A 19,011-nucleotide genomic window follows, 5' to 3' on the forward strand; every position below is an offset into this window, starting at 1 on the left:
GGTTCTGAAAGGCTGTCCCCATTATGACCACCGCTCGCCAGGGCTGAGGCTCGGCGCTGACCCCGCCGTAACTGCCAAGGGCAGCACAATGGGCACATCTGTCCTTTCTCCTCCGAGGGATGAAAGCACCTAAGCGGACACGGCTCTGCCTTTTGTTACGGATATTTCTTTTGTAAATGAAAGAAAGCGGCGGCATGTGGCGCCGGGAGTACGTCCCACAACTGGGGGCCTCATCGCGCGTCCCCACCAAGCTCAAGGACCAGGTTCGGTTCCGGATTGGAGTGTGACTGTGGGAAGGGCGCGATTACTCCCGAAGCAGAATTGATTTTCAAATCTGGAGGTTCTCTCGGGGACGCCGGGAAGAGGGCGTCCCTACGGGCCAAGCGGAGACCCGCGCGCCCGCGTCCACCCTGCCTGCGTCAGTACTTCTCGCAAGCAGCGGCCTCTGGGTGCTTTACCAGGACGGCCATGCAGCAACCGCAGGGAAGGTCCAGGCCTCTGCAACCCCACCAGCATCCGGAAGTTAACATGGGAACCCACCCGAGCACTCCCTTCCCTCCTCCTCGCCCCCCCCCCCCCCGCCCTGCCGAGTCACTGGCGAAGAAGGCACACAGCCTTAATTATGAGCTGAGCAGGAGAAGGACCCAGGCGGCGGGGACAGCGAGGTATGGCCGGGATCGGACTCTTCGCACTGAGTGCTCCTCTCTCCCAGGGCATGGATGAGGAAGGGTGGGTAGAGGAGTATCCGAGAGGAAGAATGCAAGGTCAACTGTCGCCAAACTGACCCAGGCCTTTAGGATATTTGCGCCCTTCCCCTCCTCCCCCTGCACATAGACAGAGCATTTTAAGGGTGGGGAAAGCACCGACTCCCAGCAGCCCTCCGGGAAATCAAGCTTAGTATGGCCAGGGCGAAACGGTTGATGACACAGTCCCCAGCTTCCCGGGCAACCTGCACCGGGAAGCAGTAACTGGAGAGAGTGGGGCGATGGCTCTCCAAGCATAGCGCGCTAACCACGGTAGCAGCCCGCAAGAGGGTCCCGGGGCTGGGAGGAGATAGCCCACCCGAGCAAGGGAAGCGAGCGGGACGCGAATCTCCCGGGATTGCGGCGGCAGCCCCAGGTCGCGCTCTGCGCCAGTCCTTCGCACTTGCTCGCCGCTCTCGGGACATCCGGCGCCGCTTGGAAGGCCCAGGGCCCCCTCCTTCATTTGTACCGGGACGTCATGGGCCAGGCGCGCGGGGACCGAGGGGGCGGGGCCGAGACTCGCGCCTGCGCGCTGCGCCCGGCGGCCGTGAGGGCGGGCCGCGGCTGCTGCGGCGGCGACCGGATCGCGGCCACAGAGTCTGCAACAGTAACCGAGCCATGGCTCGAGCTGGCGAGCGGCGCGGGCAGGCAGCAGCCGCGGCAAGCGCGCGGGCCGCGTCAGGGGAGCCGGGGACCTCACAATTCTAAGAAGGAGAGAGGGACGAGAGGGGACCGGGGGCGGGCGGACTGGGGGCACCGCGCTCTCCCAACGGCGCGGATCCTTTTCGGAAATTAATATTTAAAAAAAGCCGAGGACGCAAAGGGAAGGTGGGGGCAAGAGGGAAGGCGAGACACAGAGAGAGAGAGAGACAGACAACCCCACAGTGAGAGAGAGGAAGGAAGGAAGGCAACAGTCGCCTGCAGCCGATGTGAAGACCGGACTCCGCGTGCCCCTCGCCGCCTCTGCCCGGCCACATCGATGTTGTGTCCGCCGCCCGCTCGCCCGGATCAAGATGAACGCGCAGCTGACCATGGAGGCGATCGGCGAGCTGCACGGGGTGAGCCATGAGCCAGTGCCTGCCCCTGCCGACCTGCTGGGCGGCAGCCCCCACGCGCGCAGCTCCGTGGCGCACCGCGGCAGCCACCTGCCCCCCGCGCACCCGCGCTCTATGGGCATGGCGTCCCTGCTGGACGGCGGCGGCGGGGGCGGCGATTACCACCACCACCACCGGGCCCCTGAGCACAGCCTGGCCGGCCCCCTGCACCCCACTATGACCATGGCCTGCGAGACTCCCCCAGGTATGAGCATGCCCACCACCTACACCACCTTAACCCCTCTGCAGCCGCTGCCCCCAATCTCCACAGTCTCGGACAAGTTCCCCCACCATCACCACCACCACCATCACCACCACCACCCGCACCACCACCAGCGTCTGGCGGGCAACGTGAGCGGCAGCTTCACGCTCATGCGGGACGAGCGCGGGCTGGCCTCCATGAATAACCTCTACACCCCCTACCACAAGGACGTGGCCGGCATGGGCCAGAGCCTCTCGCCCCTCTCCGGCTCCGGTCTGGGCGGCATCCACAACTCCCAGCAAGGGCTCCCCCACTATGCGCACCCGGGCGCTGCCATGCCCGCCGACAAGATGCTCACCCCCAACGGCTTTGAAGCCCACCACCCGGCCATGCTCGGCCGCCACGGGGAGCAACACCTCACGCCCACCTCGGCCGGCATGGTGCCCATCAACGGCCTTCCTCCGCACCACCCCCACGCCCACCTGAACGCCCAGGGTCATGGGCAGCTCCTGGGCACGGCCCGGGAACCCAACCCTTCGGTGACCGGCGCGCAGGTCAGCAATGGAAGTAATTCAGGGCAGATGGAAGAGATCAATACCAAAGAGGTGGCGCAGCGTATCACCACCGAGCTTAAGCGCTACAGCATCCCACAGGCCATCTTCGCGCAGAGGGTGCTCTGCCGCTCCCAGGGGACCCTCTCGGACCTGCTGCGTAACCCCAAACCCTGGAGCAAACTCAAGTCCGGCCGGGAGACCTTCCGGAGAATGTGGAAGTGGCTGCAGGAGCCGGAGTTCCAGCGCATGTCCGCGCTCCGCCTAGCAGGTGAGCGGGCCAAGGAACTGGGTGCGCGGTGAGATAAGGGACGCGGACGCCGAAGGGACCGAAGGAGGGAGGGATGGAGAGAGGGCTGGGCGCACTTCATCCCTCCTCCCCTACCCTTCCCGAGAGGGGAGTCCCTTGGCCTGGAAGTGCCAGCAGACCGCTCCGGTGAGCAGACCGCCTCCTCCAGAGCTCAGTGCTCTTGAGCTGTGGAAGGCTCCAGGAGCTAAGCGGCACGACCTCGGCGACTGCGGGGGCACATTTGTGCTCTGGGACAGCGGTGGAAACTCGCACGGCCCCATAGGCCGAGAGAAATCCCCGCATCTGACGGGACACTGTACGCCGCTTCTCGGTTGAGCACTACGGGTTTGGGAAGAGGGAGGAGACGAGTGCGCGTAACTGCGCGCTAGTGCTCGCCTTCAGTACCCCTGGCACATGCCCGGCGCTGAGGCTGGAGCGTGCCAGGGCTGCCAATGTTTGGTTGAACTCGCTGCAGTGACCCCCTCCTGCGCTCATTCTGTTGGCGCTGAGCAGGCTCAGAGGAAGTGCGTTCTAAGAGTGCGGGGAAATCGTTCTGAAGACGCCAGGCGATCGGTGTGTGGCGCGGACGTGTTGTAAGCGTTAGCACGCACTCTGCGCGTGGAACCAGCTGTAGAAAGGAGAGGGAGGCAGACGGTGCCAAGGTCCGGGTGAGAGCGGCGGAGCAATAAGGGAGCTTCCAGCCGAGCCCAGGGACCGCCTTCGCTGCCGATTAGCTTAGAACTTTGCATTTCCTCTTAGCCATTCTTCGTCTCAATCGCCAAGATTGGGAGGAGAGATTGTGTAAATGACCCCTAAGTATGTAAGCAGAGGTCTCCCGAGCCCAAAACCCCAAGCCCCGCGTGTTTCCGAGTTGAGCGAGAAGGTCTCCGTGGCACTGCGCAGACACCGCGCCTAGCTCCCCCAGATGGCTGATAGGCCGAGGGGACAGCTGAGCGCGGTCCGAACCGCACCGGGGATTTCAGGCGGATTTCGACGACTCTCGAGGGCGGAGGACACGAGGGGAGGTAGAGCAAGGGCAGCCGAGGGCGGACTGGGTTTGATGAGACCCAGTGGAGGCCGCCAAGTTGGCTGACTCCTGTGTCCATGCCCCCCAACCCCCATCTCAGCCCAGCGCCCGAGCCTGAGCCTTGGAGAAGAGAAAGGTAAAAGCCGGAATGAGGTTTTGTTAATTAACTGATCGTTCTCCATTAATTCGTCCCTGGAGAACGAGAGACAGTCAATCCTCTCTGAGCCGGGGGCACTGAGCCGTTTCACAGTCTAAAATCAAAGCGTGAGGCCGAAGCCCCCTCCCCCACCTCGTGCCTGCCAATGAGAAGCTGGGGGGAGGCAGGTGCGGGTGAGCCTCCGATTCGAGCCCCGAAGAGACCCAAAGCGTTCCTCGAGTCTGGGCGCTCTAGGCCTTCTGTCCTGAGCGCCGCGTTGGCTGAGCCTCTGCTCTGGCGGGTTTTCCAGCCCAGCCCCGCGTTCGCTCCAGGCAGTCCTCACACAGTCTCCTGCTGCCAGCTCCTGCGCCTGGCGTGGCGGAGGGGTAGGGGGACGGAGGGGGAGAGGAGAGGCTGACCAGCTGCCCCCGCGAATCCCGGACTCCCGCGTTTCCACTCTAGCCTTGTATGCCAGCACCATATCGCCCTCCTTGGGCTGACCGAAATCCCGCGGGCAGCCGAGGTTCCAGAGGGAATGGACGAGGGGGCTGCTGCACCTCTGCGGGTGCCCAAGGTAATGCCTATTCACAGGCTCACGCCCGGCTTCAGTACCTTTTGCACAGGCAGTGCCTGCCGAGGCCGGCGAATGGGGCGGAGGACTGCGGGGAGGAGGTGGAAATGGAGAAGGGTACCCCTCCGGGGAAGCCCGGTCCCCACTCCCGACTCAGTGGAGGCGCTTGCTCCGGACTTCAATTACCCTCCTCCTTCCTGTTGTCCCCTGGAAGAACAGACTGACAGGTTCAGTTGAGACGACCCGCGAGTCCTGGAAACCCAGACGGGCAAGTGCCCTCTGATCTCCACGAGTGGAGACTCGAGCTCCGGGGCGCCTACTGGGGAAGGGGAGAGAGCCCGAGGACCGGGACCCGCACACCGGAGACGCTGGCCAGGTACAGGGCAGTTGCTCGTGGGACCCAGGATATCATCGAAGGAGCACCTGTCTGAGCACCCATCGGCCGCTGGAGAGCCATGCAGCCCTCGGCCCCAGGCACGTGGCCTTTTCCTCAAAAAAGTGAAAAATCAGAGATTCCAGCAGGACAGATATTTGGCGCCAAACCCCAAGCAGACTCGGCGTCCTGAGACCGGGATGGAGCGTCCTCGCTTTCATTTTTGTTTCTTTAACTTAAAGGGGTGACAAGGGTTAGGACTGAGCGCGCGGTGCAGTCCAGAAAGGCCTTCTGCAAGGAACCCAGAGAAATCCCCTCAGGCCGCAAAAGCCAAGACCAATATTTGTCACTGAAGAACAAGCTGTTGGTCTTCATTTAAAAACAAACAAACAAAATGCGGTCGTTTTCTGAACCCTGCAAATGGTCTCTAGCTGGCCCTGAGTGCAGGAGCCTTAAAACGGTTTGCAGGGCATGTGGGCTGCAGCTGCTGGCGTAAGTGCCTGCCCCACAGTCAGCTCCTATATGCTAAGGTGTGTCCTTTGCAGCTTCCCTCGCTGTGGCACTCCAAGGCCCTCCCCCTATCTCGTCCAGATTCCCAGGCGAGGGCAGGCCCACCGACCTCGGTTCCTTTTCTCAGCAGTGGGAAGGTGGCTTCTCCGTGCCCCTCTCAGTCCCCCTCGTTCTGCGCAGCCTGTTGTTGAGGGTCAAAACCCTCCGCACGTGGCGGCGTGTTTGAGGAGGCGCCTTCCGGTCACGAAATTACAGCGGCTCGTGGAAGACGGGCGACGGGAGGAAATTCTCACCAAATTGACTACCTTTAAAAAATCAATATATGTTCCCTCAGTGCGATGCTTGCTGCTGCCCCATTAAAACACAGCGCGACCCGGCTCTAGCCGCGTCTCGTCCCGGAGGGGGAGGGCGGGTGGGTGGGCGCCCCGCCTCTGACGTGTTTGCCTATCAAGACGCCAGATTAGTTTCCAATTAAAGATTCCAGAAGGCTTTGGCCACAAGGCGGGAGCTGCCAGCCCGGGAAGAAGCCCCGACGCACTCCCACCAGCCGGCGCGGACTCAGGCGGCGGCGCGCAGACCCGAGGTCCGGGCGGGGGTGGGTGCTGGGCCGCTCCGACCTGCCCGACTTGGAGGCCAGGAAACCTCCAAACCGCGCGGGAGTCGGCCGGGCCGACTGAGCCCCCATCCCCCCACGTCCTGTCCGGAATTTGCCCCGGAACGACCTGGAGGAGGACCTGAGCTGGGGGAGGGGTTCGGCCAGGACGGGGCCATGAGAAAGTCCCGGCCGGCCCAACCTGGGCCGTGTTTGCCGTGAGTGGCCTTGGGCCTGGTTGATTGATCACTGGCCCCCGCACAAGTCCATTTGCTTTTTGTTAATATTTATCCCTGCGGGTGACATTTCAACTGTCCCCTCGCTTCCCTGGGCGGCGGGAGCCAGGCAGGAGTGCGATGTCGGGCACTAGGAACCGCATTTCCTCAATCCTCGAAGACCCCCGGGCCGAGAGAGAAGCCAGGACTAGCGCGTAGGGTGCGGGGGCTGGGAGGGTCCCTGGGCCCAAGAGCGGAAGGAGAAGGCGCCGAGAGCGTCGGTTTCCCGGCGATTCGCGTCTCCGCGCGGCGAGTCTCCAGCCGCACAGCTGCTCCCAGCCGGCTGCCGCGAAGACAAAGGGCCGTTGGGGCGCGACCGACCGTGTCGGCTTCGGAGCCCAGGGGCGAGGGGATGGCCCACGGGGAGCGTGGCCGGGGATGGCGCGTTGTCAGGAGGAGGCCGAGGAGTCCCAGAGCTCGACCGAACCGAATGGTGGCAGTGCACCCGGGCACTGACGGGGGAGCCCTCATACACTCGCCAGCCGACTGCGAAACCAAAAGGTCTCCCCCTTGGGGACAGTCACCAGAAGACACTGCACGGCGCTTTTCTCACAGCGTGTGTCTATCTCCTCAATGGTTTGGGACGATAGTTTACTCTGTACAGTCCCCACTAGGGAGCACAAACCCCAGTGAGGAGACTAAGGTGCTCGTGGGGTTAAGAAGTGACCATGTGGTGAAGACTGGAGCAGCTAATTTGACTGCGGTGGGGGGAACCTGCTTCTGGGGCTTGAGGAGGCCTGATGGCTATCGTACGGCGACCTTGGTGTCAGCGTAGCGAGGACCTCCTCCAGAGACAAACAAACCCCACGTCCTAGGCGGAAGGTGTCTGGCTATCCCGCGAGCGGGTGCAACCCCGAGAGCCTTGGTAGCGGTCCCGGTAGCCGGAGCTCCTCTCCCTGCCCAAGGCAGGGCGTTTACTAGAAACCCGGCCCGGCCGTCACGGCTTGCAACTGACACTTGTGACGGACGGTGCTAACAGTAGCACAGTTGTGTTGTAGCAGCAAAGCGACCCAAAGCCCGGGGTGCGTCCTTCTTTTATCTTCGGGCTTCGAGCCCTCTGCGCGCGGAGAGGAGCTGGACTCCTGCGCTCCCTGCTTCCCTGCATTTGGGCTGCCCCTTCTCGGGGTCGCCCTCCCGGCCGTGCTGCGGTGGGTGCGGGCGCCCCCTGCGGGCCGCCGGGGCCAGGCGCCGAGCCGGCGTCTGCGGTTCGGCCCAGTGCGAGAGGAAAGGGATGCTGGCTGCGTCTTTGTTTTTCTAGTGATTTTCAAAACGATCACTGTTTTGATAGGAAGAGGGTGTGGAGGAGGACAAGAAGGATGTCTAGTGGATCTATCGAGGTTTCCATTGATGCCTGAAGGTTACCCCACTGATGGACAGAAAATTGTCATCCCCTCAAAGTACACTCGAACTCTAACGTCCCCAAACAAGATGCGTGCTTGGATTTTCTATCCGAATTATGTTTCGCTGCATGTTTTCATTCTAGAAAAGCAAGAGTTAGAGTAGAGAAGGTGACCCTGGCGTTTTGAAGTCGGAGGTTGAGGCTGAGGGATACAGTACCGGGCCGATTAGCGGTTCCTTTGTTTTGCTGTTTCCTCTTGCAGCAAACTGACCGGAGTCAGGAGGCAGCCCTGAGGCCTTGAGCTTGGGAGTCTTTGTTTCCCCTGGTGTGGGTTGGGTGAAAGGGCGTTCAGAGGCTACTAGCCTGGAGCTCCGGCGCAGCGTCAGGACCCTGGACAGTGCCCCGCCGTCTTGTCGTCTTGTCGCCTTGTCCAGTTTCTCTTTGCTCCTGGAAGGCGGCTAGGGTGCCTTTGAAAAGTCGTGGTGAGAAAATGAAAATTAACAGCTAATACTCCGAAATTTATGAAAGCGCGAGGCCCCGCCAGGAATATACACCGGCGCAATGGTGTAATGGAAAAGATCAAACCTATCTGCCTCGATCAGGTGGTTGATTTTTTTCGTCCCTCCACGACAGCTTTGTGTGTGCGTCTGAGGGCACGTGCACACCTGCTTATAAAATCGGAATTCGCGTCCCTGTGGGTGTGACATGGGTTGGATCATTAAGCTAAAACGTTCAATTCAGTCCCTTTGATCCGTGCTGGGGAAAATCTATAGTCATCTCTAATCTACCAGGTCTTTAAGGAGGCTCTTACACGAGCTGTTTTGATGTCATCATTTCCACATTCATGGCAAATTCAGCTAATCAAACAGACACTGCTACACAACATTCTCAGAAGAAATAGTTCTTACAGAGCATATTGGTAAAATTCATTCCAGATTTTCTTGTAAGAGAAAATCCTCAAGTCTAATGAAGATGGGTAATAAAAAGAAGGCTCTCAGGAGTCTCATTCTCAGCTTCTGTAGTTAAGGGGCTTGTCCTTCAAGTGAAAATGCTCAGTGCTCTTTGTAAACTCCATGTATTGGAATGTTTAAACACTGCCTTAATATTTTTAGTCAACCAACATTGATGGGTTGAATAAGAAATGACTAGTTTTATTTCAGTTCCCACTAAAACAGAAGGATTTCTACACTCTTGGTAAAACTGAATAGCCCCAACCTAGGGGAGCCACAGAAGGAGGGTCTTATTGAAGTCATGGTTGTTAGAAGATACATTTCTTATAATTCTAGAGAAAAAATTCAACAAATCTTCATTAAATATTATTTTCATTATGTCTCCATTTAAATAAGATAAATAAGTACCTTTGGGAGAAGAAAGGCACATTATTTCCAAATGAAAAATGTCAGTGTTATAGAGTTCAGTAAAAAGAAAAAAACTTTTCTAATGTGAATGAATTTAGTGCACAATCACAAATTCCTATCTTCTATCAATAGGTTTGTACAGGTTTTTATTTTAATGCAAGTATGTTAATTACTAATGAAGATTAATTTCATGAGACAATAGGATTGGGTAAGGTGACTAGACCAATCACAAGACAATCTGATTATTTTGATATAAATATACAAATTATTTATCACAGCATCTTGCTACAGAATCATCTAATATGTCCCTCCCAAAATATGTTACATTATCATAAAATTGGAACAAATTAGCTTGTAGAAATCTCCTTCAGAGGAGACAATGTAATAAAACAACAGCTGAACAGAACTAGGCCCTAAGGTACAACCCATCAGATTTGTCATGGCAACTGATAAGGCAGGAGCTTCAGTCTGTTGTGCACATTCTACAGTATTTGTCAGGTAGTGTAGCAGGCACATAATAGTTCTCATTTAATACTCACCATCTATGCCAGTGGCTCTCAAATCTTGCTACACCTAGGAATCACTTAGAGACCTTTTTAAAGAACTGATGCCTGGCTGCAAACCCAGATAGTATGACGTAATTGGTACAGAACATGACACAAGCATTGGGATTTTTAAGAGCTCCCTGGTGATTTTAATGTGCAGCAAAGTTTGGGAACCTCTAGTCTGTAGTAATTACCATTATTTTCCCTGTTGCTCTCTTCAGTGAGGTTAAATAACCTGCCTGTGGTATCTCAGCTGGAAAACACTGATGCCCTGAACTCAGCTTTCCCAATTCAAAGCCAAGAACCCTCTTACCCTCCATCCCATGCTTCTGTTGCCAGTACAAGTCCACCAGATCAGTAGACTCAGAATGTGGAAAGGTCTGATTCAGTGTCATAAACACCCTATTTAGAAAGTTTCTGCCTAATAAGGTTCTTGAAATTAGAGAGAGTGTCTTCCCTCTGGGACTCTCAAACAGAGTTACTTATGGAAACATTTCTTTTGAACTCAGACTTATAAGGGAGATTTTTTATTGCTCTCTTTTGAAGCAGCAGCCAGATAGAATGCAAGGTAGTAACAGAGCTAAACGTGGAACCCCAGTCTCTCTATCCATTTGTTCACTTAAACAGTTACTGATGGGCAAGACCCATCTTATTAGATGTGCTCTGTGGGCAGAGCTGGTCCACTGGGACCCATGCCTGGAGGAGGGCCCAAGGGCCCAGATCCTCCCATACTTTCAGGCATTGGTGTTCTGATCTGTACTTGGGCAGCAATTACATTTCTTGGCTGCACATCAGTGTCTGCCTTGTGTTTCCAAAGCTTGCATGTTACTCATATGTTAGGACTCTGCACTAAAAAATAACAAATTGACTAAAACTCTGTATATATGTTAGCAGTTGTCCAAAGGGCAACTTACAATTTGCTTCAAACCCTGCATGTTTCCAGTCGCCCATGTATTTCTCATCTTCCTTTGCATATGCCATAAGGTACTCAGAAGCGACAGTTTCTGAAATCACTGCTTTCGTTTTCCCATCTGGTGATGATCTCATAGTCCCAAAGAGAGGTTATTAGAGGAACACAATAAACAATGCGCTTTTCGCTTTCTTTCCTGTTGTGTTCTAAAACAGATCAATGGGAAAAATTAAATAAACAAACGAGCGACGCGCGCCACCTAGTGACCGCCGTACTCCCTGCAGGTTTCGCGACTGGCGTGCGTGAGAGGAGTGGCTAACGCGATTCAAGTATTGATGGAGTCACAAAAATCGTTCATTAAGGCAATTTAATCTTTGCTATTAAATGTCCTTTTAATTCATTTGGGGTAATTAAGATGCAGTTAAAGTGATTAAATTCTAATTACTTATGCCAGACAAAGACATATTTGTCACACTAATGCGGTTAACTAAGGACTCAGAAAGAAAGTTAACATTTACTTCAAATGATGCAACTGGAAAAATCAGTTCCTCTTTTCATCATTAATCCAGTGAGCTGGGTGATTATGTAACGGCGCTACAAGCTCATTAAATAGGGGAAGAGCTGATTAGAATGACTGCTAGAAGGAAAACTTGAACCAGAAGTACCTCAGGACCGTCTGGTCAGCATTCCTGGGCAGCATTACCTCGTGTTCTTTCCCTCAAGCCCCCCACCCCAAAGCAATCGGCTCCCGAGTTTTATCCTGATGTTAAAAGAGGGATGCCTCACAGAAAGCTTTTATTATCAGACTGCAGACGTTGTCAAACCAAAAGATATTTTTAAATGGTGAATGCATTATTGGGGTAGAGAGCAAGGCAGATGGGCAGGGGTGGGGAAGACTAGAATTTCTGAAGCAAACAGCTCCAGAATCCAAGTTTCCACTATAAGCTTCGGAAGCTGCTTTCCATACAAACACCCTTCCTACTGTTGAGCAACCCTTCTGTCTTGCCTAGTTCCACTTTTACTGCCTTTGATGGATGGAGACAGATTCCTTTGCACAGGATTATGCCCCATTTGATTATTGTGCACACTCTGAAGAGCGCTGAGTACCTCTGGGCAAAACACTGTCTCTTTTCAGTGTTTTCCCACATTCATATGTAAAGCCATCTTAGATTATAAACCAACAAGTCACTAAGGCTATTTTGCCATAATTTCTACACTTTCCAGACTATTAGGATAGCTTTATTATGAGTACTCATAAGGGGAGGAGGAATTTAAACTTAATGAAATTGAAATTTGCCTTACTCACAAAAACGGGCTTTTAAGGAGGTACCTAGCATTGGCCAGGGAGGATGATCCAAGGACAAAAGTAATCAGTCAGATAATTGGGGACTATTTTTCCTAGGAAACCAGTGTATTTTAGTACAGTTACATTTGCATATTAAAACCATAATTGTGAAGGTTGTATCTTTCCCCTGTTTATCTCATCAAATAATATTACCTCTGTTTACTTCATAAGCAAAGAAGCTAAAGTTATCAAATTTATCGGTCACATAGGTCAAACAACTACCTTCTAAAAATAAATCAGTCAATTATTTAAATATTTGCAGAGTCATTATTAATTTTATGGATCATGTTATGCCATTAAATTACTTTTGGGGGGGCGGAAACCTCTGGAGTAAGAAACAAGTGCCCAGAGAAAGGTTCTGGCTATAATTAGCTCTTAGATTTTGTCAAGTAATTTAACCTTTCTTGGCCTCAGTCTCCTTAAATGTAGAATGACGGATTTGGCTTTAGGATCCCTTCCAGGTCCCACATTCTATGATTGATTACCTTCTATGATGACTGTATTATCAATGGCAAAACCCAGTTGGAACCCTAGTGTCCTATCTCAATTTGATTCCTATCCCCAACATCAGGATTCCACAAGGGGTAAGGCCCAGGGGGCCAGTCTCTTGGGCAGAGTTTCAGACCAGGCTCTCCTGTCAGGTGGTCAGGAGGAAACAGCCCATCCACTCAGGAGCGCTGCCTTCTGGCACAAAAGTGCTGCAGTTTGAGATTCCATTGCACGTGTCCTAATAATACAAGATGTTGGCAAGGATATGGATCATTAGGAACTCTTATGCACTGCTGGCAGGAATGTAAATCGGCACCTTTGCTACAAAAAATAACTTGGCATCATCTCGTAGCCCAGGATCTACACATGTCTAGCAGTTCTAGTCTTTGGTATATATTCTAGATAAACTCACAAGTGCTTCCAGACACATGAAAAAATTGTTTGTAGCAGCACTGTTTCTAAGAGCAAAAAACTGGAAATAGCCCAAACATCCACTGACAAGGAATGCATAAATAAATAGTGATGTATTCATATAATACAATATATACTATGATGAAAATGAATGAGCCAGAGCTACACACAACAACATAGATGAGTCTTAGGAACAATGTTGAATTTTTTTTTAAAAGAGCAGCACCAGAACAATACAATTTTTTCAAAGTTCAAAAGCAAACAATGCTAAACAACTTATTGTTTAGAGATGCATAAATATGTGGTAAAACTATTTTTAAATCAACAAATTCAAATTCAGGAGAGTGGTTACCTCTGGTAAGGGAAGGGAGGGAAATGAAAGGAGAGAACACTCTGGTAGCTTCAGGAGGCAGCAAAGTTCTTTTTTTTTTTTTTTTTTTTAGAGATGACTGGTAAGGGGATCTTAACCCTTGACTTGGTGTTGTCAGCACCACGCTCTCCCAAGTGAGCTAACCGGCCATCCCTATATGGGATCCGAACCCGTGGCCTTGGTGTTATCAGCACTGCACTCTCCAAGTGAGCCACGGGCCGGCCCTTAAAGTTCTATTTCTTTTGCTGGGTGGTAGGTTCATAGGTGTCCATTTTGTGACTATGCTTCATATCTTACAAATATGATACATGTTGTTTCATAAGCAGTAAATATTATTTAATTTTAACATTGCGGAGGAAGAGATCATTTTTGTCTGGTTCCTCAACCCAAACAATTTGGACCAAACAAACCCCAAGATATTTTGTATTGTCATCTAAGCAAGTCATAGCCTTGTACTAAATATTACCTCTCTTAGGAATTACGTTTGGCCAGTTATGGACAGGGTATAAGAAGTGAAAGAGGAAATGTCACTGTATATGGAAAGAGAAGTTAATTTCTTCATTCATTTGAGCACCTGCTATAGTAGATTCTGTGCTCAGGACTGGGGAGGGAATATACAATAGACTTGTCCTTTGGAACTCACAGTGTAGTCTAGTGGGCAAGAGAGACAAGTAGCTGTTCACATACTTTGTGTGTGTGTGTGTGTGTGTGTGTGTGTGTGTGTGTGTGTGTGTTCCAAAAAGAAGTTTGGGGTGTAATGAAGGGACAGTTTTGAAGATCTGGAGGATGAGTGGAACTTGAATCGGAAATGGAGGAAGAGGTTTCCAGGCAAAAGGAACAACAGCATGTGTAGAGGCCCTGGCTAAAATCCCTTTGCAGATTTCTGGAATTATTATATGTATCTGAATATCTATATCTACATATAGAGATATATAAATATATAATTACTATGAAGCTGGAAGTTTGTTTCTTTCCCAGCACAGCTGAGTGACACGATACATTCCCATCAGTAACAAAAGCGTTCTTCAAAGCTGTTTTCAATGGAGGAGAGTGGTGGGCAAAGGGTTTCATATTCCTCTAGGGGAACAAATAAGATTGGTGGGGGGAGAATATGTGTTGTTTAAAAAGCTTCCCAGGTGATTCTAATATAACTCCAAGTAGAGAATTAGAATATTGATACGGAGAATTTGAGAGCGAATGACTTATTTTTGCCCCTTATTTATCTTAGCCTTATTTCTGAAATAATCTATAGCACCATGGCTTAGTAGCCATGTTTATGTGTGTGTGTGTGTGTGTATAAAATCTTTGACTTTTTTTTAACTTTTTGAAATCAAAATTTCACTCAAAAATTCAAGATCACTAAGATCCCTTTACCGGTCGTCTTTAAAAAAAAAAAAAAAATTCAAGATCCCTGCAGGAATAATTGATTCCACATGCTCTTCCATCTAAAAAATTATTACTGTTCTGTAGGTCCATACTACTCAAAGCATGGCTTCCCAACCAGCAGCGTTGACCTCAACTAGGAACTTGTAAAAAATGCAGACCTTCAGGTTCCACCACAGACCTACTGGATCTGATTCTGCATTTTAACATTTTAAGACTCCCAGGAGATTCCTGTGTCTGTTCAAGTCTAAGAAGCATCACTGCGAGCCATATTATGTCGTTCAAAAATTCCATTTTCCCTTATTGGCCCAGACACTGACCAGGTGCCTCCTATGTGCCAGGCAATGGGCTGATTACTGGGGAGCAATGTGTCATATCCTGGAGGAGCTCATAGGGAGGAAGCGTGTGGGTGAATAAATGCTGGCAATGTCTCTGATGAATGTGAAGATCCAGGAATAAAGTTCTATGGGAGCAGGAAAGGAAACTGGGAAGAAGACGGAAAAGAGATGACAAAGGACCTTGTGTGTCTGTGCAGGCCAAGGGACTTGGACCTATGACAACAGGAACTAAAGGAAGTTGTGACCTGTCGTGGAGGGGAGATGGTCAGATCTGAACTTTTGAGAGCATGCTGGAGTGGGAGACAATGGGTGAGAAGTAGCAGGGGACTGGCTAGAAGCCAGGAAGGGTGGTAATAGATTATGAGGGTCTGATTATATGTCATTGTCAGCACAGGTGCAGAAAATGGGTGGGCAAAATTTGAGAGTTATTTCTAAAGTAAAATAGAGCAGACATCATGGGGAGTGCAAATGTAAGAGGAACTGACTCCTGTGGCTCTGGCTCGGGAAGCTGGGTGCTTGCAAATTCCTTTAACCACAGAGCGGCTATGTTGATGTGAATACAAAGACAGGATATTTCAGGACAGTCCTCTCAAAGATGTTCTTAAGATAGGTGGGCTCTCTAGCCTGTGTACAGATTTGAGGTTCCAAATCAGGTAGATTGCTTTTGCCTCGCCGTAACGTGTCATTTAGTTGGGGACATGATGTGAGCACAATGCTAATGACTTGAAGGTTGCAGGTTTACTCCTTAGGATCCCATTTTCACTTGCCAGTGCTGATGGACACTCTCATTCCACCTAACTGCCTGCCCTGGGGTACACAGGAGCCCTGAAGAACCTGCATAAAGGGTTAGCCCAAAGCTATGCCTGCTCTTAGAGAAACAGAAGAAATGCCCAATAATTGTAGGTCAGGAGTCTTCTGTCTACAAAGCCAACAGGAGGGGAGATATAAGCACAGACCTATTGGTGAGGCCGATGAGTGTTGGCAAATCTTGGTTTGAGTCACTTACAAATCAATCTGTGACGGGAACCAAGCTTTTTAAAGGCAAATTTTATAAGAAAACCAATTTTGCTTTAATCTAGTTATTTTTACGGTTACCCCATGAACCCCAAATTTTAAAAAATAAATTAACTAAAATATGTTTAGTTTTGAATGTATACTACGTGTACATCATTTTTTAAAAGTTAAACAGCATTAAAAGGTATAAACAGAAAATCAAGTTTTCCTCCCAGCCTGTTCCCTAGGTACCTAGTCTGGAACTCCTGTTACCAGTTTCTTATGTATCATTCAGAGATAGTCTGTGGTTTTTCCAATGCCTGAGCATGTGTGTGTGTGTGAGTATCCCTCTTTTAAAATAATCAAGGGCCTGCCTCTTTCATCTCCCAAACAATCAAATGATGACTTTCCAGGGAAAATAATGAATGGCTCTTGCTTTTTTTAATTCTTTTGGCCGACAATTGCCTCCCTAGAAATATATTTACATGCCTAGCAAGGCACTGCCCAGTGTAATTATCTGAGTAATGAAATTAAAGGAGAACACACACAGGGTGACCACCCTTCTGGATAGGTTGAAAATGGTCCCAAGTGCTTCATTGGTGGTCCCCCTATTCTAGCTCATTTATGAAAGATAACTCAAGGTATTAAATTTGAGCTTATAAAATATCTTCTAGGGATGACTGGTTAGCTCCCTTGGTTAGAGCATGTTGCTGATAACACCAAGGTCCAGGGTTCAATCCCTGCACTGGTCAACCACCAAAAAATAAATAAATAAAACAAAATAAAAATTATAAGATATAGATAGACACAGATATATTCTATCTACCATCCAGTTCCTTATTTTAAAGTTATATAGCACCCAAACACAACCACAATATTATTTTACTTATTTATTTTCATTCAAAATATTTTAACACAATGTCATTTTATAGCAATGACTTCAACACAAGGGTGAAGATTTTTTCCAACAAGTTAATTGTTGTACCAGTATAAATAATTTTAGATCCTGCTTTTGTCATGACATGGCCTTAGTAGATACTTTTTTACCATTTCCTATATACTCACCATGTTCAAGCACCTTATCTCTTATTTTTATAATTTATGTTTTAATTCCAATGCTTTAAGAAAAATTATTTTCTTGATTTAAAAGCATGATATAAAAAACTAACCATAAAAAAGAATACACAAATCATACATAGCACCCCCCACCCATATAACACTTTTTGTGGATGAGTAGATATCCTTCAAATCTTTTTCCAATGAGATGATACATACATATTACTTTTTAACTTTTTAAATTAAATATCTCATGTTATTAAATTTGTGGTGGACTATTTGAAAATACATAAAAGAATAATAGAAACAATAAAAATCCCTGGTAATTTCACCATCTCTGCCTCCTCTCAAATACATCATGAGTAGCATTCATTCATTCAATAGATGTATATAGATAGGATGTTTACAATTTGCAAGACAGCAGAGGAAGAAGCAAAAGCTACCTCTTTGCTCCTGGAGCACTCTATGTCAGAAAACATTATACAAATCTCCTATTTTATAGCTGTGCTATACTTTATCTAACCAATCCCCTATTTGGGGGTACTTAGATTCATTCATAATTGGTTGTATAAACACATTTTTATGATTTTATAATATTTTAGAGTTGTCATAATTTATGTAATCTTTCTAACAACTTTTCCTATCATTGAACATTTCAACCATTTTCAGGCTTTTTTTCTTGTTTTGTTTTGGTTTTGCTATTATTCATGAATAACACAACAGTCATGACACTATACAAGGGTAATTTGTGGAAAAGTAGAATTAAAAGATAACGCAAATCTTTGCATGAATTCTTTATTTTTAAATGCAATGTTATTTATATTTCTTTTTTGTGGGGTACAGTGTGTCATTTCAATACATGCATATCCTCCACAAAGATTCACTTATGGTAGATAGCATAGTTTTGTCCCCTGCATGAACTTTTTGAAGACCTTTCAAGCATGAAACTACTGAACATTTGTTTTCCTCTTTCAAAAATAATTTTTCTCTAATTATTAAGCTAATATATGCTCAATGTAGAAAATATGTAACTTTATAAACAATAAAACAGAATCAAATCACCCATAATTCCATAACCCAGAGATAATGCCTACTTATATATTGGTTTATTTCCTCCTAGTTTTTAAAAAGTACACATATAGGCTGATAAAACCAAGGTCCAGGGTATGACCTTGTTTGTACAGTACAGTTTGCTGTACAAAAAGAAAAAAAGAAAAAGACTGTACACATAAAAAGCACATTTTAAATTTTTATTTTACACAAAATTGAACTCATACAGAATTTACAACTGAACATATTTCAACGTCATTAAATGTTATTCAAACATATGATTCTTTAAATTTTTATTTGGAAATTATTTCAAATTTATAAAAAGTTGCAAAAACAGTACAAAGAACATTGGTGTACACTTTACCTGATTGTTAACGCTGACCAGTTGTTAATATTTTACCTCATTTGCTTTATCATTTGCACATGCTCTTTTTCTCTCATGCTCAGAATTGTTGCCCTGAACCATTTGAGCATGACTTTCATACATCATTGCCCCTTGCCCTTAAATACTTATGAGTGTCTTTCCTAGGAATAGGGATATTCTCTTATATAGCAACAGTTCAGTTTTCTCCATTGACCCAGCAGTGTCTTTCACAGCATGTTCTCCAGTACAGGATCTAGTCTCAGGTTTACTCGTCATTTCTCTTTTGCTTCTTTTAACATGAAACATTTCCAAAATCTTTCTCGTTTACAACACTGACATGTTTGAAGAGTACAGTCCCTCATCCCTCTTTCTTAATGAGACAGTTCTCACTGTGCTAACCTGATGTTTCCTCGTGATTAGATTGAGATGATGCTTTCTTACCCAGAAAGCTGCATGAGTGAAGTGTGTCCACCTCGGGATCACATCTGGAGGCCCAAAAGGTCAATCTGTTCCTCACTGAACTGGTGAGTTCATTATGATCACCAGTCAAGGTGTTTTATAATTTCTCCACTGTATAATCACTGGGTGGTGGTGGTGGTTTTTCTCCCTTACAACTAATAAGCAATCTGTGGGGAAACACTCTAGGCCCATGCAAATATCCTACTCATCATCACAATTCCCCACTGAGTCAGCCTCT

General features: G+C 48.7%; 1 protein-coding gene across 1 annotated transcript in view; it reads left to right on the forward strand.

The window, feature by feature from the left end:
- The first annotated feature begins 1,756 nt into the window (after positions 1–1,756).
- ONECUT1 (one cut homeobox 1) overlaps positions 1,757–19,011 on the forward strand; it is a 39,759-nt gene continuing 22,504 nt past the window's right edge. Inside the window, exon 1 of the mRNA XM_063092117.1 lies at positions 1,757–2,861. Coding sequence (XP_062948187.1) covers positions 1,757–2,861 — 1,105 coding nt within the window. The remainder of the gene's footprint in view (positions 2,862–19,011) is intronic.

The sequence above is a fragment of the Cynocephalus volans genome, chromosome 3 (genome assembly GCF_027409185.1).
Source record: "Cynocephalus volans isolate mCynVol1 chromosome 3, mCynVol1.pri, whole genome shotgun sequence".
NCBI classification, from domain to species: Eukaryota; Metazoa; Chordata; class Mammalia; order Dermoptera; family Cynocephalidae; genus Cynocephalus; species Cynocephalus volans.